General features: G+C 40.8%; 1 protein-coding gene across 10 annotated transcripts; it reads right to left on the bottom strand.

The window, feature by feature from the left end:
- Nucleotides 1-41: 41 nt before the first annotated feature.
- Nucleotides 42-27,625, bottom strand: Ae2 (Anion exchanger 2). Of its 10 annotated transcripts, none has more exons than XM_071793362.1 (10): nucleotides 27,278-27,625; nucleotides 16,719-16,915; nucleotides 9,585-9,768; nucleotides 9,407-9,488; nucleotides 8,658-9,032; nucleotides 7,076-7,763; nucleotides 6,505-6,567; nucleotides 4,392-4,986; nucleotides 3,190-4,282; nucleotides 42-3,114 (listed from the first exon to the last, which is right to left on the bottom strand). In XM_071793362.1, the coding sequence occupies exons 2-10, from the start codon at nucleotides 16,779-16,781 to the stop codon at nucleotides 2,445-2,447; spliced, it is 3,813 nt and encodes a 1,270-aa protein (XP_071649463.1). In that variant the 5' UTR covers nucleotides 16,782-16,915; nucleotides 27,278-27,625; the 3' UTR covers nucleotides 42-2,444. The 10 variants fall into 10 exon arrangements, with proteins under 10 accessions (XP_071649463.1, XP_071649466.1, XP_071649464.1 ...); XM_071793365.1 differs by lacking the exon at nucleotides 27,278-27,625 and adding an exon at nucleotides 19,001-19,332; XM_071793363.1 differs by lacking the exon at nucleotides 27,278-27,625 and adding an exon at nucleotides 18,083-18,535.
- Nucleotides 27,626-27,830: the final 205 nt, after the last annotated feature.

Below are 27,830 nucleotides of genomic sequence, written 5' to 3'. Positions count from 1 at the left end.
CAAAAAAACGGAGAATAAATGGGACAAGTATCAAATACAAGTACAATTAAAATATGTTTTATTTCTTCGATCACTAATTTAAGGCGCAAATCAACTACTATGCCTATTGCCTATTGCTAATTATTATTATTTTTTTTTAATACTGTATATTAACTAGACTATGTACAACCGTACTATCGCTTCGTAACAATTCGCCTCGATAATCTTTTGTTACAATATAATATCAACGACGATAGGAACGCATATAGGTGAATATGTACGCGCGTACGTGTGCATCGATAATGTTCTATGGATCGATTAAACATCTAATTAGAGGATTTGCATTATAAACTTTTCGCTAACGTTAAGTGCTTAGTTGTACCATCTTTTTGTATTCGAGCAATTCTGCTTGCTATCACAATGGATTAAGTATATCGCTTCCACTCTCTCTATTATCGATTTCTCGATCTAGATTTCTCTCTATTATCGATTAACAATTGATGTGTTATAATAAGCGGAAACGACTTTACGGAAGTTTTAGTAAAATACTCTAATACGAATAAAAATACAATGTATCTTTTCTATCTATCTATATATATGTGTATGTGTGTATATATATATATATATATATATATATATATATATAAAATATACTAAGTGTATATATATATATATATATATATATATATATATATATATTCTCTATTTGTTCGAAAATAGTTCATTTAGTTAAATATAACTCTTTCTTTTTCTTTCACCAGCCTTTATTCCTTACGATAATTCCGAACCGCTCTAATTACAGCGTCATCGATCGCTTCATCTTGCTCGAAACGCGCGCGCGAATATCTTCTCTTAGATTTCATGTCGTAAGAATGAATTAAAATCATAGTGTTTTACGAGCAAATACACGAATGCTTATCTAGTAGGATTTGCAGAACGTTATACTGAGCAAGTTAATAAAGAAAATAAAACATCGCAGTTTCGATTTTGCGGGACTCAAGTATCCATCAAAGGATCTGTGAAATGGAAGGAATTATCCGTCTACGGAATCCAAGGATAAGAAATGAATCCTAATGAAATTTAAAATCTAGGGATCTGGTTTGTGTAGATATAAAAATATGTAAGAATTATCCCATTTTTAAGTGCAATCGCGTGAATAAGCACCTGTGCAAATAAGGGAGACACAAGAGTTGTGTCTTTTTAAGTATCCTTTATATAGTGCGCAAGTTTTGTAAGTACTTGTGACTATGAAGATGTGTATATATGTATGTAAATACGAATCACAAGAAATTGACGAATTTAACAATATGTAGCAATGGTAAAATTTATAAAAGCAAAGATTATCGGGGGCTTAAAGTCTAATTGTAAGATTAAAATCGATAATCGATATGGAATTCCTAAAATCAAGAATCTGAGGAAGTGAAGATATTTGACATTTTATACATTCGCGCCTCAATATATGATCCGCGTACGTAAGCACCTATAAATTTAAAGATTTACACGTGTAGAGAGAGGCACAATTGTGAAGAAGAAGAGGAAAAAGAAGTAAAACGTTGAAACTTAGATATCGCGTAAGATCTACAAATTTGGAATATATAAAGATTCATAAACTCTGTCACGTGCACATCTTTGAAGAATTTAAAGATCAAGGCAACAATATGTTCCCTTGTATATGTGTGTGTTTATATATATTTATATGTATATCCATGAAAAAAAAAAGAGAAAAAGGAAGGATTTGCGAAAACGTTATCTCTCTAAAATCATCACTAGTCGAGCATTGTCCTCATAACATTTTGATTTGGCACTATCCTCATGTGTGCCATTACGTAAACTTCTCCTGAGCATTACATCGCAAAGCGCAAATATCAGGCATTCAGAGGCACCGGTTTTCCACTTAATTTCAAGAACGCAAACGCATCATATCGTCCATTAAGCGTGTATGAGTAACTCAATCATTTCAAAATGTACGGTCAGGCTATTTATATAATTTCATGACAAAAAACGGTCAAAATATATAAGCAGATGCAATCTTAGTAATTATCAATGAAAATAAATATTCGTGCGCGTTCCAAGATTCATGGAAAATTGTGGAATGAAAACTCTACAAAACACAAAAGAATAAAAAATTTGTGCAAAACGAGATCCGACAGTCTAATGACTGTTGATAATCCTTTCTGCATTATATATGTCGTACATTTATATTTGAATTCTACCGTTTATCAGCTCCTTATCAATGGACCCTATTAATGGACGTTATATACATATATGCATATACATAATCTAGTGAAAATAGAACTCTGTACTTGCGACCTCTGTATTGGCGCTAGATAAGGACTTTGAGACCCTGATATGAAATAGGTATATGAGTAGATAATTTCGAAAGATACATAGTGGATGAATTTAAAGAGAGAAAGAGAGAGGCGGAGAGAGATACGCCATGATATCATAGTCGATTAAGGCACAGTCTAACCAGGTAGAGGAGCCTCCTCGTAGAAATCCAGCTCGTCTTCGACTTCGTGCTCAGGTCCCTTACTGTCGAGGGCGCGTAGCTCCGCGGTGGTGAAGAAGTGGCTCATCTGAGCGCGCAATGGTATCATCAGGATAAGGAAGAAGGGCAGGGCCAGAGCGGCTCTAGTACTCTTGACAATCCACAATATGGCTAGGCACAAGATCTGTATGGAGGTGAAGATGTGCATCTTGGAGGTTTGTACGCGGCGCACGTAGTTTGCTGTACCGTGGTGTTTGACTGGCATGAAAAAGAGCTTGATGCGGTCAAACAACTGCACGCCGTTCGTCGATGAGATACCCATGTAGAGGAACACACCAAGAAGGACGGACATCGGTACCCGCCGCAACAACGGTGCCATCAGCATGCTCACGCCTATCAGTATCGCGACCAGAAGGGCGCTCACCCGTTGCTCTTTCACTTCAACGATGTGCGGCTTGTCGCCGGGTGCGTGGGTGCGTGACATCACGGTCACAGCGGATACGTGGGTGAGAGAGCGCACCGACGCGGCGGAACACCAAGGTGCACCCATCAGGCCACATCCCACGTTCATCAGGCAGACCACCACGATGTCCATGTGATAGCCATTACCCTTTCGCAGCTTACGCTCCTTTTTATCGATGATCAGTCTGCAAAGCGAACGATATGATTAATCCGAAACCGCGAGCCGTCTCGGACAGGCAAACGATTTAAATCTAACTTACTCCGATATTTGAGTCTCCATAAACACCAGGATGTAAACCAGCAAAGCTGGCACCACGCAAGCTAGAGCCATCCAAAGTGGTATGGGTTTCTCGTATCCAGCGGGAGACACGAACCAATTTCTATCGGGTATAGTTGGGGTGAGTCCTTCAGGAACCAGTAACTTCTCCGTTTTTACCATAAATAGATAGTCGATTAGAACGAAAACGACGATGCTAATAGGCACGCCGAAGTCTCCGAAGGCTCTTCGAGCACTACGACCCAGGTAATGGCTGTTGCGGAAGATTCTTAAGTAATAGGCGCCCAGAAAGGTGCCCAGACAAAGGATAGTACACATCAAAGCTGTGTTGGGTTGATTGATCAGCAACCCAGCTATGTCGTGACTCGGTACCAGAACTTTTTCCAAGCGCAGGATCTCTTCGGTTCCGTTCCATGGCGTGACCTTCATTTCGGTAACGTAGAGCGGATAGGTTGTGTCATTGATGTCCGGCCCAAAGCTGTACTCGTGAAGAAGAGGATTGCGCACAAAGTAGTTGTAAAGCTTGATGAACGTTTCAACGATGTAAAGGATAGAAATCAATCCGGTGAAGATTTCCTCGGTAAAGCGCGTGAAGAGTCGCACGAGGACCGAACCTTCGACGCAGGCAATCGCCAGGGCGATAATACCCATCCAGGCGCCAACATATACCCGTACAGTCAGAAATTCGAGCTCGTTAGCCAAGCAGAAGTTGTATAGACTTTCGTCGAAGAGCAATAAAGGACCAGTCGTGCCGATGATCACCAGCGGTTGAGTGGCAAATAGTGCCATTATCACGCCCGTCCACGAACCGGAGACCAGAGTTTCAGAGATGCCTATTACGTTTTGCGTCTTGTCGCTCATCAGACCACCGAAGGTGATGGCGCCGCATAGTGCGGCGAAATACATGAAGATAGCTGCCGCGAGACAGGACGAGCTCAAGCCATCCGTGAAATCAGATAAATAGAAGGGATAGCGACGCTTAATGTCGTTGATGAGGCCGCCAAATGGACGTTTGGTACGTCGCAAAGGATCATCGTCTTCTGGTGGCTTCTTCTCCTCCTCGCCGGCTAGAAGAGCTGTTATACATTACATTACAGGTAATAATTAATTAAGGACGAAGGAGCGAAAACGATAAATATTTAAGAATTGAATAACAAAGACGGTTAAAGTATTTGAAGAAATTACCTTTTTTCACGGCGGCCTCACTTTGTTCCGGTTTGTCCTTCTCCTCGAGCGCCTTTGCCTTTCGCTTCCTGATAGCCTCGCTCTTCGCCTTAAGTTCGTTGAACGGTAACAAGGCCTGTCTCTCCCAGTCGCCGGGTGGCAGTACAATCGAATCGTCTAGGAACTCGTTAATAGCCGAGAGCAGCTCTCGCCTCTCATTGGCCTTATAAGCGACCTTGTGGAACGACGTGTTCGCCATCAAGGTGGAGATTGACCGGCCAATCTCGTGATAATCCAGGTCGCCGTTTCTCGGTCCCAATAGGGTAAACATGAATCTGACCGGTATCGTCACCTCCGTGATGGACGGCATAAACACACCTTCGGCCAATCGTACGAAGGCTATCGTCGGCTGATCCAGAAAGTCGACGGCGCCGACGAGTACAACTGTCGCCTCAGCACCGGCTGGAATCCTCTTGAGGATGTAATCGTTGTGACTCTTCTTCAAGTCCTCGTTACTGCTCATGTACGTTAGTTCCTCCTTGATATCGACCACCGTGTGATTACTGTCGAGCGCCAGATTCGACGAGACGATCTTCGGTTTCGCATCGTGCAGATTCTGTCGAATGTTTCAAAATTTTTATAAAACAATCTGAGAATCTTTAAATTCCGCCGAAGAAAGACTACGTATTAGATCTTCGGTAAGAAAATTCAAAAAATCGGTTGTTTCTCAATATCTTGAAACTAGAACAATCTTATGTCATTGAACAATTAGAAGTGAACAAAAGACTAAATCAGGAGATAAATAGCCTGTTAATTACAAAGTTTATATAAACACTAAAAATAATAACTATTTGCGAAAATAACTTACATCTTATAAAAAATGTAAAAAATATACAGAATTGTTTTAACTTGTAAAATAAGACATATGTTTATCTAATTTCATGATATTGTTTAACTTACAAAGAAAATGTTTCAAATAATAATAGTAATAATGAATTTCCCAAAAAAGGCAAGCTGATTGATTATTTTCAGTTTATAAGAATTAAGCAGAATAAAAATATACAATAACAGAAGAGTGTGACATTATCAATGATCGTTTTTTTTCGTCTCAAGTCTTCATGATTATGAAAGATATTAATCGAGGGAAACATCTCGCGGTGAGAAAGTATTGTGATAGAAAAAATTGTAATTGTGTGTATAAAGTGAGAAAACCGTCATGTAGTGTACTCGTGAATGCACACAGGAATGCTTACAAAATAATGCACATAAAATAGTTCAGCCTCACATTGATGCGAAAAACACGTCATATCTTCGTGATTTGCTCCGCGATAACGAATGAACATTAGGCAAAAAAGAATAATAAACTATAATAAGAATGAAATTCTAATGAATAAAAGCGCGACATACGATCACAAGCGTTTGTAATCGCTATCGTTCGACAAACGGCACTAAACGAATATTTCTAGAATTAATTTAACCCAGGCGGGTCTAGGACTAGTCGTGCTAAAAAAGCACCCGTGGAGAAACGCAACACAATGGAAAAACTGCAAGCTGTAGGAAATCGCGCTGCGGTTGTCCTAATTTAAGCTACGGAGTAAAATTGTGTGGCATTTAAGTATCTATCATGAAAATAACTATGAAGGACATGAGGCAAAAAACTGACTCCACTTAAATAAACTTTTCACTAGTTTCAATGTCAAGACTAAAAAGATTATACATAAACTAAATTGTATAACTAGAATAAACCTTAAGCTACGACATTGTCAATGACTGTTCTATAATCAGTGTTCTGTATTACTATATGTCTACCTATCTACTACAATCATATAATAATTTAGAGATAGATGTTAATTTTGTATTAATGTTGTACTAAATGTTAGGCATATAAAATAGATAAAGTATTAAACCAGATTCGAAATATTGACCCAATAAATTGTTGTTTCATGTTTTAAGACCGATAATCAGTCCTTAAGTGAAGAATTTTATATAAAATCGACATTGTCCCGTAGATTCATGCCGGATTTACTTTAAAAAGTATATAAAAATTCGTATGAGGCGTGCGAGCGAACAGAGTGAAGGACTAGAGTAATAGAAGTAAAAAAACTGCGTTTGATTCGGGAAACGAGAGATTTACATGTTGGGTTACATGGTTCTCAGCGGCTTCCCGCGCAGCATCTTCTTCCTCCAGCCAGATGGACTGTGGAAATAATATTAGCACTGTCAGTTAAACCTATTCCCCGCTACCACCCGTTGCGACTACTCACTACTGATCGCGCTCGATACATCGCCCCCGCAGGTGATCTTCGACATTTCCATAAACTGCGACATTCATATAAAATTGACTTATTTTCAAGTCTCAACGCGAACACGATAAAGTACATCAGCATTCATTACAATCATCGCAATTATTTTCGATCACTAGAGATTCGAAAGTGCAAACTCAGGGTTACGTCAGTTCGTGGAGCTCAAATTGAGATGGAAATTCATCGAAATCTAATTTATATAGCAACCCTGAGGCTTGTGAACACGGTTATTACCTGTTGAGCAATAGATTATCACTTTCCACCTTTCATCGGTGCACTTATTTACTTTTCGATATAGGTAAACAACTCGAAGCGAATCTTGCGAGTCTTAATCAGGAGTTGGCCGTTTTCGTACGCACGATGCATGTTATGCAAACGATATCGTCATTATGGGCGAATTACCTGAAGGCTGGTGTAACTGGAATAGCTCCTCTTGCCGCCAAATCGGAACCCACGTTCGTGCTCGTGCACATGCCTATGCCTGAGCAGTAACGCTCTCATCACAACCGGTCTGTCCTGGGCCAGAATAAGCTCCTCTCTGACCATCTGCTCGACTACCCTGTAAGCCAACCCAGGTAGATCCTTTTCCTCCAGATCGAGGAGGACGACGCCGGTTTCCAGGCAACGACGAAGATTCAGCAGCGAATGGAAGCTAAGGGAGGCCACGTGTGGCCTGCCCCATCTGTCAGCACCCTCCTCAACGTCCTCCTCGTATTTAATCCACCTCGCGGTTTCTCGCCACTCGCGTTCCTCGCCCAAGCCGTGTAATTCGTCCAGCTGGACGAACACCTCGTGCGGCGAGTGATCGTACATTTTCTTGAAGGTGTCATGAGGGATACCGCCTTCCTTCCGTCGACCAATCTGCACCGTTAAGTGAGCAGCTTTGTGCCGCCGCATGCCACGCGGATCATCACTACGATGCGACTCCAGGTCGTCGATGTCGAGTTCCTGCAAGGTGCTCGCTTCTTCTGGCTGGACGCTGACACGTCGAGTCAGTAGGCTCGAATTGTCTGGAAGACCGGCCCCCGATCGCTTTCGCCATTGCGGATCCTCCTGCAGAGAGTATTTGCGAGATTTGTGATGGTGACGTCTGGAAGAGCAGTCGATAATGGGACAGTTAGTTAAGTCTTTTTGTAGGAATATATATTTAAATTTTTATAGAGAGAATAAAAAAGGTTTGCCTGATCATGATTTAATCGTGACATGAAGAAAAAGAAAATTCAATCAGGCCTATAGCCACCGAACTTAGGCGGACAGATTTACCAATCTTATTGAAATAATCATGATAAACATACGTACTTACTTCAAATTCTTATTAGCCCTAATCTTATATTATGATGAATACTTCAATCTGTCTCGTGTCATATACTTGAAGATAAATTTATAAGATTTATTCTTATTCTTATTTTTCTTATTTATATAAGACTTATTCTTATTTTTATTTTATAATTATTTATTTTTATTCAGGAAATTATTCTCCTTTTTGAAGAGAATTAAGGAATCTGGACGGTCTAAATAAAGCCAACGTTTAATTAAGTCGCTGATGTAAACATACATTTTTCAGCACACACCCCACCTCATAAATCTTGAACCAACTAGCCGACTTGGTACCGCGCCGTACCGGAATTGTCACGCTGCTGAATCTAGCCCATCGCTCGGGATGGTACGAAATAAAGGTCGATCGCTTCGTGCTCATAATTGCGCGGTTTATACAGTGCAAATATGAGTCCGCAAAATTGTGACATGAAATGCGACCGCCGGATTTAAACTTTCGCCTTTAAAATATCGAGGATCCGTGCACGTTATATATGCAGACACGATATTCATTCAAATTAGAGCTACTTTGACCCCGTATTCTCATCAAGATGTTATTTTACTAATCGGAAAAAATACGTTCCCGTTTTGACGGCTAAATGTGTTAATTAAAGATCGCGTGATCTTATCTCTGTCGCTCTTGACAAGCCGTCACGTAGATTTAACTTACTTATGTTCGTGCTTTTGATGCCGCCGGCGATTCCGATCTTCCTCCAGGCCACTCGGAGCGGTTGGCACTTCTGGTGTCTGCATGCTCAATACATCTTCTTCCTTGATCTTCTCAAATTGCACCCTCGGACTGCCGATGGTCGGGCTGTCGTTGAAACCGGAAGCCGCCCTCTCCGAGATCGGCGCCTCGCTCTCGCTGCTGCCTACATTTTCAGTTTCCTCCGCCGTTTCTTCGTCGACTTCGGGCTCGGCCTCGGCTGTGACGGTCGATTGCAGCCCGTTACGGTTCATCCCGTCGACCTCCTGGACCTCGTTACTCCTCGCTTGAACATTACCATGATCCTCTTCGGTGGACACTTCCGTTGCTGATCCTTCGCTAAGGATATCGAAGAAACGCAAGATGTACCTTTTCTGGCTTCAGTTTCCCAGCTAAAAGGTTCTCACACGCATTCAATTGAATGTTGCTCGCTCGAAACTCGAGAAATTTCGCAGTTATCTTTTACAATTAGAGCTATCAGAAGCTAAACGCTTATTAGTTTCAAGGTTCATCAGGAATATTAAATCAACCATATATGTGCTTTATACTCGCGTGCATAGAATCGATCGTAGGTACGTACAATTGTGATACGGAAAAGATATTGTACTCTCAAATGATGATTCGCACAAGAGATTTCAAGTATCGACAAAGTATCCGCCGAGAAAGCTACGAAATAGATTTTGCTGAATATCTGCTTTTATTGAGTAACTTACGGTGAAAGATGCCGTCGCATAGATCTGGAATGCAGGCTCTTCAGGGGCATGTGCGGATGTGGGTAGCTTCTTTTACGGTATTCTGAGGAGAAACGTCATTTTTATTATTTCCAATTCTCGAAGGTAAACGACACCTCGAAAGGAAACAACGTCGAAAAGCGACACTATAGCGACTTACGATTGAAATCGCGATCGCCGCCATATCGCGGGGGTGGCCCGCGGTCGCGATCTCGATCAGATCCAGTCGATTCCGAGGGCGATCCAAGCCGAGCTACGTCGAACTTCTCCGCAACGTCCATCGCAAAGACCTTCTCCATCTCCTCGTCGAGCTCCGGTCCCGTTTCCGCGGCATGCCCGTCGATCTGATATGACAAACAATCATGTTACATTAACGTTTGTCGCTGCTGCACATTAATCGCTGTAAATCAATTCAATTATGTCGCAGAAATTGCTGCAGAATATGGAGAGAGAGAGAGGGAGAGGGGGAGAGAGAGAGAGAGAGAGAGGGAGGGAAAGAGAGGAGGAGAGAGAGAGAGGGAGAGAGAGAGACTGTACGGTAGATTGGCGGCAGAAATGAAGCAGATCTGTCGAACGCATTGTGAATGCAAATTGACGGCAGAAACCGAACTAAACTGCCGCAATCATTTAAAGGGAAACGCTGACTTCAAATACGTGTTATATTTTCTTACTTAAAAATAGGAAAATGGGAAACTTAATTAAATAGGAGAATAAGAGAAAGGAGGAAGAGAAGGGAGAAAAAGAGAGGGGGGGGGCTATAAATATATATATATATATATATATATATATATATGGAGAATAATTGCTTCAATTTTCTTCCGAAACTTCCGCTTTGAAAAGTTGCCTGGAGAGAAGAATCGCGAAAGATCCTTTTTAGGGCATCCTATAGGTACGCAAGAGCTATATAAGTGCATTAATCGCCCTAGGCCACTCTACCTATGCAATTCAGGATACAGATATCGATTTCTACAGAGAGCAACATATCTTCACAAGTGCCAGTTACATTTAGAAGACCTATGTTCATTTTTATTAATGCAGATTAACTTTAATCTCCGTTTAACTTGCTTTTCACCTTTTTCTAGTTTTAAGAATTAGAAAAAGATAAACGGGTAAGTCAACCCAAGATTAAAGTTAATCTACTTTGGACTTAGAAATGGACATAAGATAATGCCAAAAGAATATTGGCGACAGACTAACGTTTTGATTATGCAATATACACTTCGATTTTTCACACCTCCTAATATATATCCATGTTAATGTGTGAGAGATGTGCAAAAGGATATTTTAGAATGGATTTCAAAAATTTCCGAAAAAGATCCTTAATATAGATTATAATTAATTAAAAGAAATATCATTTACTAATTTCGGATGCATCGCATTTTGTTTAAAAATAGTGTATTTCTAGAGAGTACTTTTTTAGCTCTGAAAAAAGATTACAACGTATCCAATTAATTACTGTGCATCAGCCGTGCACAATTTTATTTATCAACCTCGTTTCAAAATGGAAATTCGCTTTGAAGTTTATTCATCGAGTTTCACATTCTCATACAAGCTTAAAAATATGCTGCTAATATCTGTTCGTGTCAAACACACAACGGTTAGAATAAATAGTCAAAGAGTCGTTGAGAATCGATCCTGCACTTCGTAATACATTGTCGAAATCCTGCTTTGTATCGCGATGGATCTGTGACGCACGGAAATAAATACATTTTTTTCCCGATAAAGTTCGAGTTGTAGAACTTGTTTTTCATTGCGGGAGATTAAATTGGTGTTCGCGGCACGAATTTCAACTTCAAACGCGCCATAAAAGTATAACCGTTGGTTGGTTTTAGTATTAAGAAAAAGATGAAAAACATCGAAAACTTTTCCATTATCCGCCGCACTAACAAATCTTGAAACAACATCAAATTAATCTGGCACGTCATCTGGCACGATCATCAAAACGAACGTTGCGCAGTCATTCATGAAATTCTTTTCTACGAATTGTTCGTCCGAAGAACTTGGCGAAACTAAAAAAATCTAGCTGTTTCATTACGCGGTACAACCAGTGCTCCAGTGCTTGTGACAAGATTAAGTTGAAGAGTTTTACGAGTAGACTTTCTTTCCACACTATTTTCACATATCGATACAGATGTACAGAAAAATATATACTTTTCTTTAATAAATAAATAAAAATAAATGAGAATACTTTTTCAGTAAATATTGTTACATGTTCAATGTCCTTCTAAGTTAACATCTGCTAAGCTAATCTATGATCCCACTTACGATTTTAATAACGAGAAGTTATACGAGTGCAAAATGGAAAAAAATGGGGAAAAATGAAATAATATTGGAGATTATATCTCTTGTGGATTACAGGCATTATATAATATATTTTAAGTGATGTCTTATATATTTCTTTACTGTATTTTGCCCATAATAAAGTTACAGAAATGTTTGAGAGATATTTGAAGTATATCTCTCTTTTTTCAACAAGCATTTGAAGAGCATCTTGAAATATTTAATTTTAGCAAACTCCACTAAAATTTCATTAATTCTGGATTCCAATTTTCAACAGGAGAAATTGGAATGTCATACATAGATTTGAAGTTTATGAAATCTAACGGATTGCTGCCTCCGTTTTTCACAGCCCACATGACTAACGTCACAGAAACTTCAAACTTTCATGATATTTCATCGAACAGCGATCACAAAAGGCGCCAAGGGATAATTTCGAGAACAGCTGGAGGAACACGGGAATCTTGCCTTCCCGAAGGACAGTTTATTCGGTCGCGCGAATCGCGGGCGCGAAAAGAATTAGGTGACCGGCTTTTTCGAGGGAACGGGACAGCTGGTGTTCACCTGGTGGGTCGTCCGCAGGGATCGTCGTAACCAGCGGAGAACTTTGCCCCGTGCCCGCTGCAGGAACGACTTCCCGGAGGAACCGGCAGTGGCCTCGGGCATGGCATTCCGGGCCGAGTGACAACCCGGCCGGTCGGCGCTGAGAGCTGGAGGAATCCGAACTGAGGGCGGAGGGTGGCGCCCGCCGGACCGGGAAGACCGAAAGAGGGGAAGGCTCTGGGTGGGGAAACGCGCGACAATCCGTGGTAGGGGGTGAATCGATATCAACCCCATACGCTCAATCGAGGAGCAATCCCTTCATTCTTCTTTTTCCTCCCCTCCGTCTCCATCCCCCCCCCCGCCCCGTCCTTCCTCCTCTGCTCATTCGATTTATCAGGATCTCAATTCAGGATTTTCAATTTCCCCTCCTGTAAACTAATTTCCTACCTAATGGTCGTATACCTTTGAGTACTGCTCCTGATGACTCGAGTTAATCCTTTGATGCACAAAAAGACTATCTTCCGTAAAGATACAGAGTATCTTCCGTAAAGATTCTAGAGAAAGGAAATGTCGTGTCGAGTTTACCAATCTCCCAAACACTTTGCTAATAATATTATTAATTCTACTAATTCTATTTATTTATAATTTTATCGATGGGATGAGAATCAACCAGAGAATTGCAGCTAACTAATCAACGGTTGATAAATTCTGAGAAAAGAGGTACACCTGCCGATCTCTTGGCGCATTTGGAATCAGAAATCTCACGGGAAGAGTGCGCGGATGATTGACAAAGGCTAGCGGACGCAACAAGTGTCAATCGGCCGTGAAATCTGGGATACAAGGGCTCGAGTGGAACAGACCTCGAGAGCAAAAGAAAGAGAAAAAAACTGGCGTTAAGGGGAGGGATCTCCGCAGGTGGGAAAGCTCAGCTCAGCTGATGGTGTTGAATAAGGTGGCAGATGGTAGAAGCGATGGGAGAGGCCGAGAATTGCTGACCGACTCGACCTCAGCTAGGCCTAGGTCATATAGGTGTTATCGATCATTGTTAGCGGAGAAGCGTGCGAGAAAGAGAAGGAAGAGACATGACGGCTAATATAATATTGTCCGAAAAGCGTAAAGTATAGTTTCCTCCTGGACATTACACGCACAATTATCTTGTATTTTCCATTCCGACTGATAAAGATTGCAAAAGAAAATAATCTATTATCCGTACTGGTGATCGATACTCGTTATTCCTCGGAAACCACCGATTCCGTGGAATGGATCGTCAATGTTTCAACGTTTCATCATCGCCACCTACGCCGCGGCTGCGATCGCGTGAGAAGTATTAGAGACGAGTGAGAAACAAGCTTTTCCATCATCGACCGTGTTTTCCCATTTCTCCGCTTGACGTGCGCTCCTCGCTTCCTGCTCCGACTGACCTTGAACCTGAACCGCAGCAGCCCCCCCAGTTTATTCCACCAGCAATGACCTTTCCTCCCAAATGCCGACAGGGGAAATCGATGGAGAGCTTAGTATTTAACGAACAAGTGGTTTCGTTTCCTGCCAATAATTGTTTCTTGCTGTTGATCATTTCTAGTAGGATATAGGCACGCGATTAAATTCTGGACGAGAGAAAGGTAGATGCCCGAGATGTTCTTCAGCTTCCACAGAAAAAGCTGCCAATACTTTCAACTTTCCTTCATGATATTTTCGCAAACGTTTTGTCACACTTTCAAATGAATTTTTTGTCCAATTTCTGTAACGTGAACGCACTAACTTATTCGTCAATTAGCAAGGAGTGCACTCATTAAAAATTGAAGAAATTTACTATTTACATTATATATTTAAAAGATTTATCGACTTGACTTCTAATTGACGTCCGTTAAAGTTAATCCTCTCTTTATCACATTAAATTGTCGGGCATCAAATTACGCGATTGGTTTTCTGCAATTTCAAGACGCACGCGATTCCGCAGCCTTCCGCACCCGTGAGCACGTCCGAGGCCGGGGCGGCGCGGCGCAGCGCGGCCAACCCTGCGCGGCGAGTTAAATGAACATCCAACCTTAAACTTGACTAGGAAACGAAGGGCGACTGACCGCGAGGGAATACGCGAGAGATAAAGATGAAGGAGGAGTCGAATCTTAGATCGTTCGTAAATTTGTCTTCTCTCCAAAAGATCTCCCATCTTATATTCTTCTATCTTCTATTCCTATCTCTATTATATTCTTCACGTTTTAAACGCTGGTGCTTTAAAGCAATTACGTTGCATATAATCGCAGAAACAGCGCAGCGGCAACTGCATATTCCTGCATCTATATGCAAATGGATCATTTTTTTATGTTCTACCGCATAATACCTATAATACCGCATTTAATGACAAGGGCTCAACAATTTTAGCTAAAGAAATTGCCGGTGGTAAAAGTGCCACAAGACGCTTCAAGCTACACTTGGATAGTTCGAGTTTCGAAATTGTTCGACTTGTAAAATAGATCGGCAAATGAGACTTGGTGCAAATTTGGTTGCGTAATAAGCCGGATGATCTTTCTTGGCGCGCCGGATGGATAGAATCGAGTGGGTGGCGAGCGTCTTCTGGCCACGACATGTTATTACGGAAAGTGGTCCCCTACCTTCGGGTTTGTTGCAAACATAGAAGGAATCTCTTTCTCTCTCTCTTACGGATCAACGCGCCCCCGACATAAACGGGCCACCTGTACACTGACAATGCCAGCGACGTTCGAGCTGTCTGATAGCGAGGATACGATTGACACCGCTCTTGATAATCAAATTTGCGGCTTCCGACCTTGCGTAAGCGCTTGAATGGCATGTCGAACGGCGAACTCGTTAACGTCTTAAACCCCGCGCCCGATGCAAGACGAGACGAGACGCGCTGTAAACGGAGAAGTAACGAGCGAGGCAAATCTATTCCCGGAATTTGTCCTTCCGTCATTCACTCTCGGATTACAGTTAAAACATCTGAAAAGAGAAGAGACGGAGAAAAGGGGACACGTCGAATCGAATTTCCGGACATTTCCGTCCAATTTGCGTTTCTATTAGGCGACTTCCTTGCGCTAAGGGCAAAAGGGGGGCGAGACACTTCGCTGTTCGATCGCTCGATCCAGGTCAGCGGGACGAAACTAATCGCGGCCTTTCACGAATCGAAAAACTAGCATCGCGCTGGAGCCCACGCTGGGATCTCATTAGAAACGCAAAGCAGGAATCAATGATCGATAAAGTTCAGAAGTTTGCGACCAATTTGCGACGGTCGTTAACGATGATCGCATTCGCAGGGATAAGCTCGCATCTGGACTCGATTCCTCAAGCTTACGCAACTGTAACGCGTTACGTTGACGATCTCCGGTCCGCGGTCTTCGCCACGAAGAGGACAGCGGAATTTACCAGGTCTCCAACATCAGTAAAGACCTGCGAGGATAGCGGTTTAGCGTGGAAGTCTCGGCAACTTTCCTTCCGATCGAAGTCACGTGCCATCGCGCCGCGCCGTTTCGCGTTTCTAGCGGCCGGCCGTGTCGTGCGATCCGCGCGCGGTGCGCCGCGCACACGGTGTCAAATGGTTATTGACCCGTGACCGTCAATAATCAGGCCAATCAGTCCTGCCTCGAGGTCGTCCTGCTTTTACGAATCCATGTCGGAGTCGGGAGACAACCGCGATGAAACGCGATGATAGTTCGCACGCTATTTCGCGCGGACCGGGTCTCTGCTCCTTCGTACACACACGCACACACACAACGCGCAGCTCATTTCGCATACACGAATGTGTGACACGGATCGTTGTGACTCACTCGGGAACCCCATTACATCTGCTTACGTTCGATTCGAACGATAACACGTGCCGGGAACGCGATCGAATTTGTCCATTTAGTCTTGTCGCCATTATCTTTTACGGCCACAATACATAAAAGACAAAATGCATCGCAAACGCCGATGAAATGCCGATCGTTATGCACCGCAATTGCTGTATAATTTCTCGTTAGAGCCATTTATTAATCCGTTTGTTCCGTCGGATCGGGGAAAGCTCGCCTGATGGAAAAATTAAAGGCGAGAGAGCGGCGATAAGCGTTTCTCAGTTCTCTATTTAAAAAAAAAATTATCTGAGATAAAAGGATGAGATAAAGGGACAGGCGCGCAAGAAATCTGTGACGTGAAAATTTTTCGCTAATCGATATGAAATATTTTTAGACACGGGAATTCGCGATACGAGGAACGCGATAGCTGTGTGATGGTGGCCGCACGTCCGTAGATGTAGAAGATATTATGCCATTGAAGTAACGCGATATGCATTTTATCGCGGCAGAGTCCAAGTGCATACCAATCCCGATATGGAATATTGTTTGCCGAAGTATAGCTATTAGATCATCCGATACGCTTGAGCATACAAGTCTGATAAGTTTCCCTTCGATTTAGCCCCGGCGCGTCTTTTATTCGCTCGCGCTAATATATTAATTATTAGTCCGTAATCGACACCATGGACACTTACCGATACCCGCTTGCCGAAGCCGAGGAAGGAGAGCTTCCTTCTGGATCCATCGGTGTTCTCCATCCTTCACCGGCCGCGGCAGCTGACGATGCAGGCTTAAGGCTGTGTCTTTTTCCTAGGTGCCCGGCCGATCCTGAGTCGCGACGGCGATGTCCACATGTGGAGTAATCGCTGTGATGGCAGCTCCGTTCTGTTGGCTGTTGGAAACACCACATCGTGTCATTATTACGATTACGATCGGGGGCGACGGAACGGAATGGCTTTGGCACTGACAAATTCATTCGGAAACATTACAACATCTAGAACGTCTAGATTTTATTTAATGGGAAAAGACACCTGTGCGCCTGCTTGGCAAAGTAAAAAAAAAATTATAATATATCGCTTATAAGCTACGACAGTTACCAACGAAGTTATTCAAAGTTCAAGTACTAATGTAACGTGGATCCGACGGGAGGATCTTTTGGTAGAGATGAGGAGATTTTCGAACACATAAACCGGGGAGAAACGATCAGGATATAGTGATCTCGCGAGCACTCGTTCGCGGACTAACGATCGCGAGGGGCTCTCGAGCGGCACGGCCGCAGCCGGCGTCAAGAATGAGATATACCTCGTCGCGAGTGACCGATGACTACCGGTTGTTCCAATACCCATCTTTGTATTTACGAATATCTTAGACATCACAATAGTACCGTCTCGATGTCTCAATATGTTCGTATAATTCGGAATGTCGGTGTTACGATTTGTAAGTCATGCTTTATCAGAGCTTGTCTCAGAGCTACGTTTATCCGAATATACGCATATATCGTTCGACATGTTTCTTCTCTTAAAAAATCCCAAAAACCTTCGTATTGTCGACGAACGATCATCCTACATGTCTCCTTAACTTACCTCCTCATATATAAATATATAATTAATTGCTTATCAAAATTTATCACAATGCGTTGGGAATCGCGCCTCGAAGCGCAGTCAACCGATCTTCTTGTCCACCTCCGGTTACGCGTTGCAATGTGATGATGTAATCGACACACCCGACACTTTTCCCTCCGTTTCTTGACACGCTCGTATCGGCAATCAACATAATTTAGTCTGTCGCGTCAGTTGACACGTAATTTTCATCTTTGTTTTACCGCAATTATGTAACGACGATTGCGTCAACGCAATGATTCGGTTAAATTAAATAATCGCTCTTTTCGTGCATCTCGTAATAACGTGTCGTGTGAAAAAAAATCACGCGTACTTATACATATATTATATATCCATGATTAATTATACGCACATCGCCGATGTTGCTCAATCTTAACAATCTCCCGTTCTGACAAAACTCGCGAGCCGTTCATTAATGCATTGCGACTGACTAGCAATACCTTTCGTTCTATTTCCGTATTCCGCCGTGTAAAATTCTTGGCTGCTCCTTATACTTCTCGGACCTTGTAACAATGGCCCTAGAAACTTGACGATCGGCTTTTATTGTTGAACAACAGACTGCACAGACATGCGGTATGTGCGAATATATATAGACGTATGGATCTAAAGATCGTTTCACAACGACGATACCATTCTCTACTCTATTTCGTGTCAATCGAAAATAATTACGTTACATATAGATATGCAGTATTTTTGCGTGTATTATAGTCCTCATGTTATTTTATATTCTTTCGAGTTATACTCAATTGTGTGCTCTACAGTTACTTATTGCATTGTTATCTTTCAAACCTCATGGCACGAGCGTATTATTTATTCGACCTGGATATCTACAAACGTTCATTCAACCTTTCTGCATGAAGTCCTTAAAAAGATACTGTTTACACTGACTTTATATACAGCCCGGATTCCCGTCAGCGTGAGGACACCTTAAACCTCCGTTCCGGCATTATAATGAGAAGATCTGGTGGCGAGAGAACCGGCTGGCTCTGCGTGCATTTGTCGTCGTTTGTTTGGCGAAAAGAAGACGAAGATCCTTTGTAAATGCAACATCTGCTACGATGACGTTACGTCAAGTTTTCTTGTTTTTGCGGCGCCTATTTTTTTTCTACGCTTTTTTATCCCGCATCAGGTTTTTTATCCGCGGATAAAATTCTCTCGTGGAAGCGCGCAATGCGGATCGTGCGAGCGATCCTAGTGCAGTAAGTTAGAGTGAAACAAAATATACTTGTCCCATTCTAACTTACTGCACCAGGGTGCACTAGTTCAGCAGTGCAGCGACAGAAAACAGACCTTAGATTATCCTCGGTGGAATCTCGATTTTCTTTTTATTCGTAATGAGGAATGTGCATGGTACATACCAGAGTCAGTCGACAATTTTCTCGTACTTTGTACCGCGCTCACGTGGCTTATAAAAGAGGCGGATATATTCTGAGTCCGCGACGTCCAAAACGCAAATGCGCGGACATTCTTGGCAGAGCCCGTTAAATTTTCAACAACGCTGAACCTACAATTATCGAGCGAATGCAAGAATAATATGTCTGGCGGTTGTTAAGCAATCGATCGAATTTTCCATTAGATAAGTATGAAAAGCGCCTTATCCCCAGTCTAAGCCCCAATGCAAAACGACGAAGCAATAACAATTTTTGCCGCGAGTCTATCATGAATTAATTTTTATTATCGAATAGATATACTATTTACATCAACCAACTTATATATGTAAATATATAATTTAAAGATGACAATGCAGGAAGGACCTTTATAAATTAGAAATCATTTTTTTTTGTAAAATGATCAATCGATATAACGTGACATTATATTTTCATCAAACAGTCACAGACAATTTAGTACTGTCGAGTGAGCCAGTATTTGACCTAGTAAAAAAAAACGATAAATAACTGAATTGTACATTACGTATGTACGTTTCACGCGAGCAGTCAAGGTTTACGACCGAGCTTTCGTATTATTAAATTATTCGAATGTTTTAGAAGCTGAAATATATACCGGGTATCCAGACATCGTGGATGCCAATTACTGAGAGGCATTGTTAGTGTTGTATGTTATAAATATATGCAAATATAAATATTGCACGTTTATATAATAACAACATTTCTGACATACTTTAGATATCACGCGTAAGATATAGCACAGTATTGACTTTCTGTCGACAATAATATCTTCTAACCGATTATATTCCTCGAAGGATTATCTTTCGCCGTAACTTCCCTTTAATCTGCCTTTAAGTATCCACCTACGACCTACGACATTCGAGGAATATATTCCCGCGCGAATATTGCTGGCTGGACAATGCTAGGCAAAGCGGGAGGATCTTTTGAGAGATGAAGAGATCCCGCACACGTGTGCAAGCGGACGAGATACACAAAACGATTCCTTACGAGAGAAAGGAGCGTCTATGTTTCCCCTCTCGCATCACTTTTGTAGGACAAGGTTACATAAGCGTGGAGGGCTATACGGCGCGGAGGTTTTTGACCTGGTTTCACGGAACCCTGATTTATATCTGCGATATACTTTGTTCCCATATACGCGAATATATACAGCGAAGCCTATTAATGGTAGCGACTGATAGAAATGTATTGTAAACCCCCCACAATAGCTCTATCTAAAATTTGAATAAAATAAATTATTTTTTATTTTTTAATATATATTTGAGAGAAAGAGAAAAAAAAAGAATAATAAATGCAATCGAACTTTCCCATTTTTTGTACGTCGAAAAAACATGGATTAATCTCAAATGTCAAATAATTTGAAGCTAATACAATCTGAGAATGTCAAATAATTTGAAGCTAATACAATCTGAGAACGTCAAATAATTTAAAGCTAATACAATCTGAGAAAAAATAATCAGTAAAAATTTCTTTGAAAAATGAGTAGGGGAGACTGGGGCTGGTTGTTACAGGGGTAGATTGTTACTGTGCCAATGGTAGCTAAACCGGAAACGCTATAGTAACGTTAGAAAGAGATAAATGATCACGCCAGTGTCGGCTGACATACCGCGCGAGTTAGTGGCGCTGGCGTTCTTGTGAGAGGAGCCCGGACAAGCAGCCGTAAAAAACGCAGGTTTGTAACATTTTCATTTTTTAGTATTATTGGTCTAGCACTTGTTATCTAAATAAGCAGAAATGTGTATGTGTGATATATACTCTCTAATTCCTTCTGTTTACAATAAACCTTACTTTTATAAGCTTTACAAATATTTGTGTTTTAATATTTAATCTTAAGAGGTTAGTTTTGGTGTTGGGGCTAAAAGTGACATTTTCTCGGGGCAGGTTGTGACAAACCACAATTAATTTATGATAGATAATTTATGATGAATAGAGCTTATAACTTTTGTTTAGATTAAAAGTTACTTATATTTTTGTTTTAAAGAATTTTTATTTAAATAAGAACATATAATTTTACTTAATTTTTATTTTTTTATTTTTATTTTGTTGTGATAAAGCAAAGAGGCCAAAAGAAAATTGTATGCCTAAGTTTTTGTTTAAAATAACACTATAATTTTATTTAAAGTTAAAAAGTACTATATTATTACTTGGACTTACTTGGAAGTTAAACTTTTTTTGTAATTTGTTATAAACAATAATATTTCATTTTTGTTCGAATTAAGAAGACAAACCATGATTATTCTTAATAAAAAGTTTGAGATTACATTTGTTTTTTTGTTGTAACAATTTACCCCGTGTGGTGTAACAACCAGCCCCTGGTGTGGGGTAAAAAGTTACATGTCTCTTTTTTCAGAATTTTTTAATTTATATAATTTCTAATGAGCGGTTAGATAAAATTATGATTAAATTTAAATCCCGATTAGTTACTGAATCTAGCAAGCCTAGATTCATTTATAAAAACAACATAATCAAAGAGTTGAGACACTTTATAGAAAAAATGTCACAACCAGCCCCGGTCTCCCCTACAGCTAGAGAAATTTCAAATGTCAATTATTATTAACGCGGTAATATTACGCACTAAGAGTGCTTCCATGTATTTAAAAAGATCTTTTGTTTTGTTGTAAAATTTGCAATTTCTTATAAAGATATATAATCCAGTCTGCTTATATTTTGAATAATATATTAGTCGCAACTTGAGATATACGGTGTAAAGATAAGCGTATAATCCTTTTCCATTTGCGAGTGTTAGTAAAAAAATTTGAAAAAATTCACATTTCTCTTAAGGATATGCAGAAGGGAACTGCTGTTGCACTACAATACACTCTGTTGCGTGTATGCGCGCGCTCGCGCACGTGTTGTGTCCCTCATGTATGCATGCACGTGGTGCGACGACTGTGACGCAGTCTGCTCCGGGCGACATTTCGCTTCTTGGACAGAAAGAAACAGGCCTCGCGTTCCTTTTGTAACCGCCGACAGAGATCATAAAACCTCGTGGAAAATTCCACGAGCAAAAGCAGAACGAAAAAGAACCTCCCAGGGCCTTTCCTCTCTCCCGACCTCCTCTCTCTCTCTCTCTCTCTTTTTCTCTCTCTGTTTCTCTCGCAGCATCTGTAACCGTCCGATATTTTTCATCAGGAGAAATCAGTTCTTCGAATCGATACGAGAGTATTATACATGGCAAAAACCTAGAACAATTTGATCCATCATTCTGGCCGTATTATTAGTATATAATCATCATTCCTTGTTGTGTTCTTCTGCTAATTTCTTTGACAGATAGAAAGTAAATTATTTCTGAGAAATTAACTGGTAGAAAGACAATGCTAATTCCATTTTATTAATTTTGATGGAACGTTATGTTCCATCAACACTCTTGCAGGCCATACATATACCTATATACTTTCTCTTTCTCTCTTTCTTTCTCTTCATAATAATATCGCATCGACGATGATCTGTTATAGCGACAGCACTTAATTGATGCAATTAACATGGTGTCCGCACTCAAATAATCGTCACAATTATTACGCACGCAGCATCATGTCGAGTTATCTCGGTGCGCCTTTCTTTTTAATCGTCCATGCTTCAATTCCTCTTAATCGTCCTCGTACAATTGTTATAAATACTACATCACAGTACGTCTTTTGATATCTGCACAGAGTTTAACATTTATTTATGTAAGAGAGGTTTGCGTTCTATATTTACTACCCTTATTTCCAAAAATTTTGTTTATGGATAGTACTAGTTTCGCATTTCACGATAAAGTGCACGCGATGCACAGTCCCTTTCACGAGGGTTCGCTCTGTCTTTGGGATCGTGCAATTAAATTGGCAATCGAAATTTCATATATGGGGAACAAGGACATAGTATCACCGTGGTGCTCAAACGCCACACCAAGACGATGACGATGATTCATCGTCACGAGACGTCGCGTGCACGATTAAGCTCATTGAAAGCGAGATTGCCTCGTGACTTCGATGAACGGACGACGCGCGAACGATCAAACGCGAGGCGATGATGATGACGACGGCGCGGCGGGCGAGTCCTGCGAGAGGTTTATCCAAACTGGAACTTTGACGGATTTTATTTATGAATCGCGGACCCAGCTGGAAGTCATAACTGGGAGTCGTCGAAATTACGGCTAAGCGAGCTTTAAATATCGCGAACATGCACGCCTGTGACTTACGCGTTGTGGTGACTGTTTATCGTCAACTCTCATGATGAATCATTTTTATCGTAAGTAAAACGTAAGGTGGAACGTGCACTAGCATAAACATCTCACATTAAGAATCCGTATAGTAAAAGCCCTGCCAACGATTATTATCAACGTGCGGCGAGTATAAAAGAGACCGGCCATTATATAGCGACGACATCAAACTTGTTTCATGGACCTCTCACAAAAATTATTTGGCTAGGATAATTTGTGGATGAGAGACAGAAACTCCTTCGCGTGTAATAAAATTTATGAATTTGCTTCTCTGTACCTTTTTTTGTGGTGATTTACGATCTTCAAAAATAATTACCACGTAATTATTTTTTTAAAGATTCTTTGAGTTATTTAGATGTTATATTTGTCAAAACCTAATATAGATAAATAATATTGTATTAATATTTATTCCGATAATATGTATAAATAAATTTATCCTGATTTGTTTTTCTGTACCTTTTTTGCGATTTACGACTTAAAATAATTTAAAAATAATTACCACATAATTATTTTTTTAAAGATTGCAAACTTCAAGTTATTTAAATGTTATTTGCCAGAGCCTGATGTAAATAAATAATATTGCAACTCCTGTATTGTAGTCTTAAAAAAATTTAAGATTAAGATCTAATTAGCAGTTGTATAAATTATTGATAAAACGTATGACGCACTCTGCTTGCAACTATTTTTCTTCCTGTATCCTTCTTGGAGTTTGCAATCTTTAAAAATAATTACTACAATTATTTCTTTCAAGATCGTAAACTCCAACTTATTTAAATATTGTTTTTAAAAATAACAGGTTCTCCAATCTTATAAGAAATAATAATAACTAAACGGCCTTGCAACAATAATAAATTTAATGACTCGTATCCAACGACTAAACTGGTTTATGTATAGAAAAATTTGATTCGATTGTCTGGCGCTATAAATACCAAGACTAACGCGTAACTTTTGTCGAGTCAATTCCTCCGGAACGGGACAAGCTTCGACATAGTTGTCGATATTCCGGATTTTACGAGCCGTTTGTATTAAAGACGAAAAATACAAAAGCTAAAATACACTCAAATATTCAATGAATTTAAAATCGCGTCTTGCCAGCGACAGGAGAGTGACACGTGCCTCTCGTCTCGTCCTCTCGTCTCGCCTAATCACATCCGCGTTATTATGCCGTTCCGGCGCAGGGCGTAAGCCAACGTAGGAGCGCGGATTGCTCCATCAGTCATAACCATAACTGTCCCAGGACAAAGTAACAACGGCGGGCAAAAGCCTGCATGCATACGGAAAGAGTTGTATAAGTAATGTACGGATCCCAGCCTAGAAAAGACGCGGCGAGAGCCCACTCTCTCATCAATCTGGGTCGAAAATAGAAGGGACCCCTCGTTCTCCCGTCCCTGCTCTCGCCCTCTGATCCCGGCGACCGCGGGCTGTTTCTATTCCATTATAATTAAACTGCATCTTGAGTTTTTAAGACTACAATAATACAGGAGTTGAATATTACTTATTTATATATCAGGCTCTGGCAAATAACATCTAAGTAACTTGAAATTTGCGATCTTTAAAAAAATAATTATGCGGAATTATTTTTAAAGATCTCAATAGGTTTCTCTCTTTTACTTTGTACTTTCTCACCTCGCTTTCTTCCCGTTCGATATAAAGAAGCCGAGTTTGTCGTACGTCCTTCTATCTTTGCAATTCAACTATTAAATATCCTAAAAATCCTTTTTAATCGTAACTCGCTATTCAGTTAAAACAGACTAATCGGTCTTCGTTTCTTTTGTCTTTTTCGAGTATTTATAAATTTTCATGAAGAGAAAAAATTGCCATCGCTACTATTAGTTTTATTATCTTCTCCATTTCCGCTTTATCTATTCGCATTTATCGTGCCGGCTGCAAAAATTGCCTCGCGCACATTCCAGAATGCCGATGCAGGGCGTCGAATAGCGAATATCCCGCTCTCTCGCCGATCCCCGCGCAAACAACCGCGTGTAATTTTTTTTCACGCCACAACAATGTGACAGAAAAAAAAGTTTCTTTCGCTCGACGATTTTATTGCGTAACGCAAAAATTGGTGTTTAACGATTGCGTTGCCAGCACGGCAAACATACCGCTTACGAACAATAAACAGCCCGGCGCGGGCGCGGCGCGTTTAGCAATAAGTCACAAGGTGACGTCACAAAAAGTGAAAAAAAGTGTGATTTTTATTCTACGATAAATTATCTCGTCATACGTATATGACTTGCTTTTTATCTCAAAAGGACGACCGCTATTATAAATCGATTCCCGCTGGTTTAAAAATTCATACTTGATCAATATTAATGAGGAAGGTAAAAAGTTTTTATTTCGCGAAGAGATCTTTCGTTTAATAATTTCTCCTCTCGGGATTTGGATAGGAATAAAGAAGAACTGTTGGAAAGAGTGTGGAATGATGAATTGGATAATGTAAAAGAAGATGTGTTGAGGAAAAGAGAGAGAGAGAGAGAGAATATTAGTGTTAAATTTGTAGTATGAAATTATACTCAATTTGAGTCATTTTTAACCATTCCTATAAGTCGCTACTGATCCTACTCAAATGTCGTTGATTTAACTAAAACAATATTTAATTTAACTAAACCAACGAAGAGTTAAAATAACACTTTTGTGTTAACCCTAGAGAGCACTTCTGGGATAATACGTTACCCCACGCAAAATTCAAATTACGCCCCTGACTTAGGAAGGTTAGTTTTCATACCGAGACCCTAACCATAATTCAGTTTAGTCAACCGGCATGCAGTCGACCTCCATCATTCAGCGAGTGAGTTAGATCCGTGCAGCAGCTGAAAACCGAAAAAGAAAATCGTTTGGGGTAACGTATTACCCCCTTTGGCCGTTTACACTCGACATTTACCACAGTAAAGTATATTTCAGATTTTTTGAAAATCGGTAACGAAAAATTATACACTTTATAGCACTCCCCGGAAAATTCTACCCCTGTTTCATATATAATTGTTTAAGATTCGGTCAATTATATCATTTTTGCTGTTCTTGCACAGCAACTGATTAAAACTTTGTAAAGTTTTTGTGGAGTTAATTTTACTGTTTCCATATACTTTTATGACTTTTGACTACCTTTCAAATAAATAATAATCGACAGAATCTGTTTTACTTTCCATTTTTTGCGATTTTTCCCATCCGACAGTTTTTCATCATTTCCTCTACTTCAGACGTTCAAAGAAGAAAAATGTTTTTTTTAAGAAACGAAAAAATCGCTTACATGCCCTTGAAGGTTGTCTATTCGTCTTTCAAAATTCGTTGGAAATTTTAAAATCGGTGAATTTTATGAAAAACTACAGCATTTTTTATAAAAATAGTCATTTCAGCCCAATTTTTGGTTCTTTTTTTTGTTTTTCGAAATTTTTTAACTGTTTTCTTTTTACTACCGCAAATTGATGACTACTATCGTCTTCCCTATTAAAAAAACAAACAAAATTATCTATTAGAAAGTTGTCTAACAACAAATAGAAACATTATACACGCGGTACAAGTTTGGGGTAATTTATTACCCCGTTTGGCCTTTCACGTATGAGAAAATTAAGGGATGCTCTCTAGGGTTAAAATAATAAATTTCGATACACACGGTAGTTAAAAGTAACAAAATGGTATTTAACTTAAGGTATCGGTTTAAAAAATTTAAATTTTATCCTTAAAAATTTAACAATGTAGAATAAAGAGGTCGTAATAAGCATAAAAATATGAATGGTACGAGTGTGTTAAGAAAAAATTGTAAACCCCAAGTCGAGTTCTTAGCGATATAAGCTGAAGTAAATAAATTGTAGATTGAATAATTTCTTCTTCTCTCCTCCTCGTGTGAGAATAACGAGTTTCCTTCGGAAACACGCGAGCGCGGTATGCGCCATGCGGACTGTGTTGTCAATTCATCCGAAATTCCGACGTAGACCACGCGGGTACCGGTTCTCCTATTCTCCTCGTCGTTCGTCCTCGCTGTCGCGAGGCTCGACGGGTGCGATGTGCCGCGAGTCAGGCGCGCACGATCTACATACCTAGGTAGCGAATCGATCGTTCGATGCGCACCAGTTGCGCGGACAGCAGCGTGGCCGCAGTGCAAAGTGCACGAGCCGCGACCGGACTCACGTCTCACAGTTCGCTCCTCGATTCCCGACTCCTCTCCGCCGCCGCGCCGCGTTTATTCCGGCGGTCTTCCACGGAGGACGAGGAAGACACGGATGACACGCGCCCCCGGGGTATTTACGGACTTTACGGTTATTCCGTGTTAACACGTTTATTACGCTCGCGCGCGTCGACGAAATCGCGATGCGCGGCGGTGGTGCGCGCGAGAGCAACGCCGTTGACAAACTGACGGGCCAGTCGGTCGGTCGGTCGGTACGCGATCCGGAACGGGCGTCCCTAGGGAAACGCGGCGACGGTCTCCGGTCTCCTCTGCGTCTCGCTCGCCCGTTCGCTCGCTCGCCGGACGCCGCCGCCGCGCCGACAGCGGCACGCGTTTGCCGCGCTCCAACTGGAGAAACGGAGTAACGGAGAGAGAGAAAGAGAAAGAGAGAGAGAGAGAGAGAGAGAGAGAGACGAGAGAAAGGA

Source organism: Temnothorax longispinosus, chromosome 11, assembly GCF_030848805.1.
Source record: "Temnothorax longispinosus isolate EJ_2023e chromosome 11, Tlon_JGU_v1, whole genome shotgun sequence".
NCBI classification, from domain to species: Eukaryota; Metazoa; Arthropoda; class Insecta; order Hymenoptera; family Formicidae; genus Temnothorax; species Temnothorax longispinosus.
The sequence above is the reverse complement of the archived record's forward strand: the minus strand, read 5'-3'. Positions and strand labels throughout refer to the sequence as shown.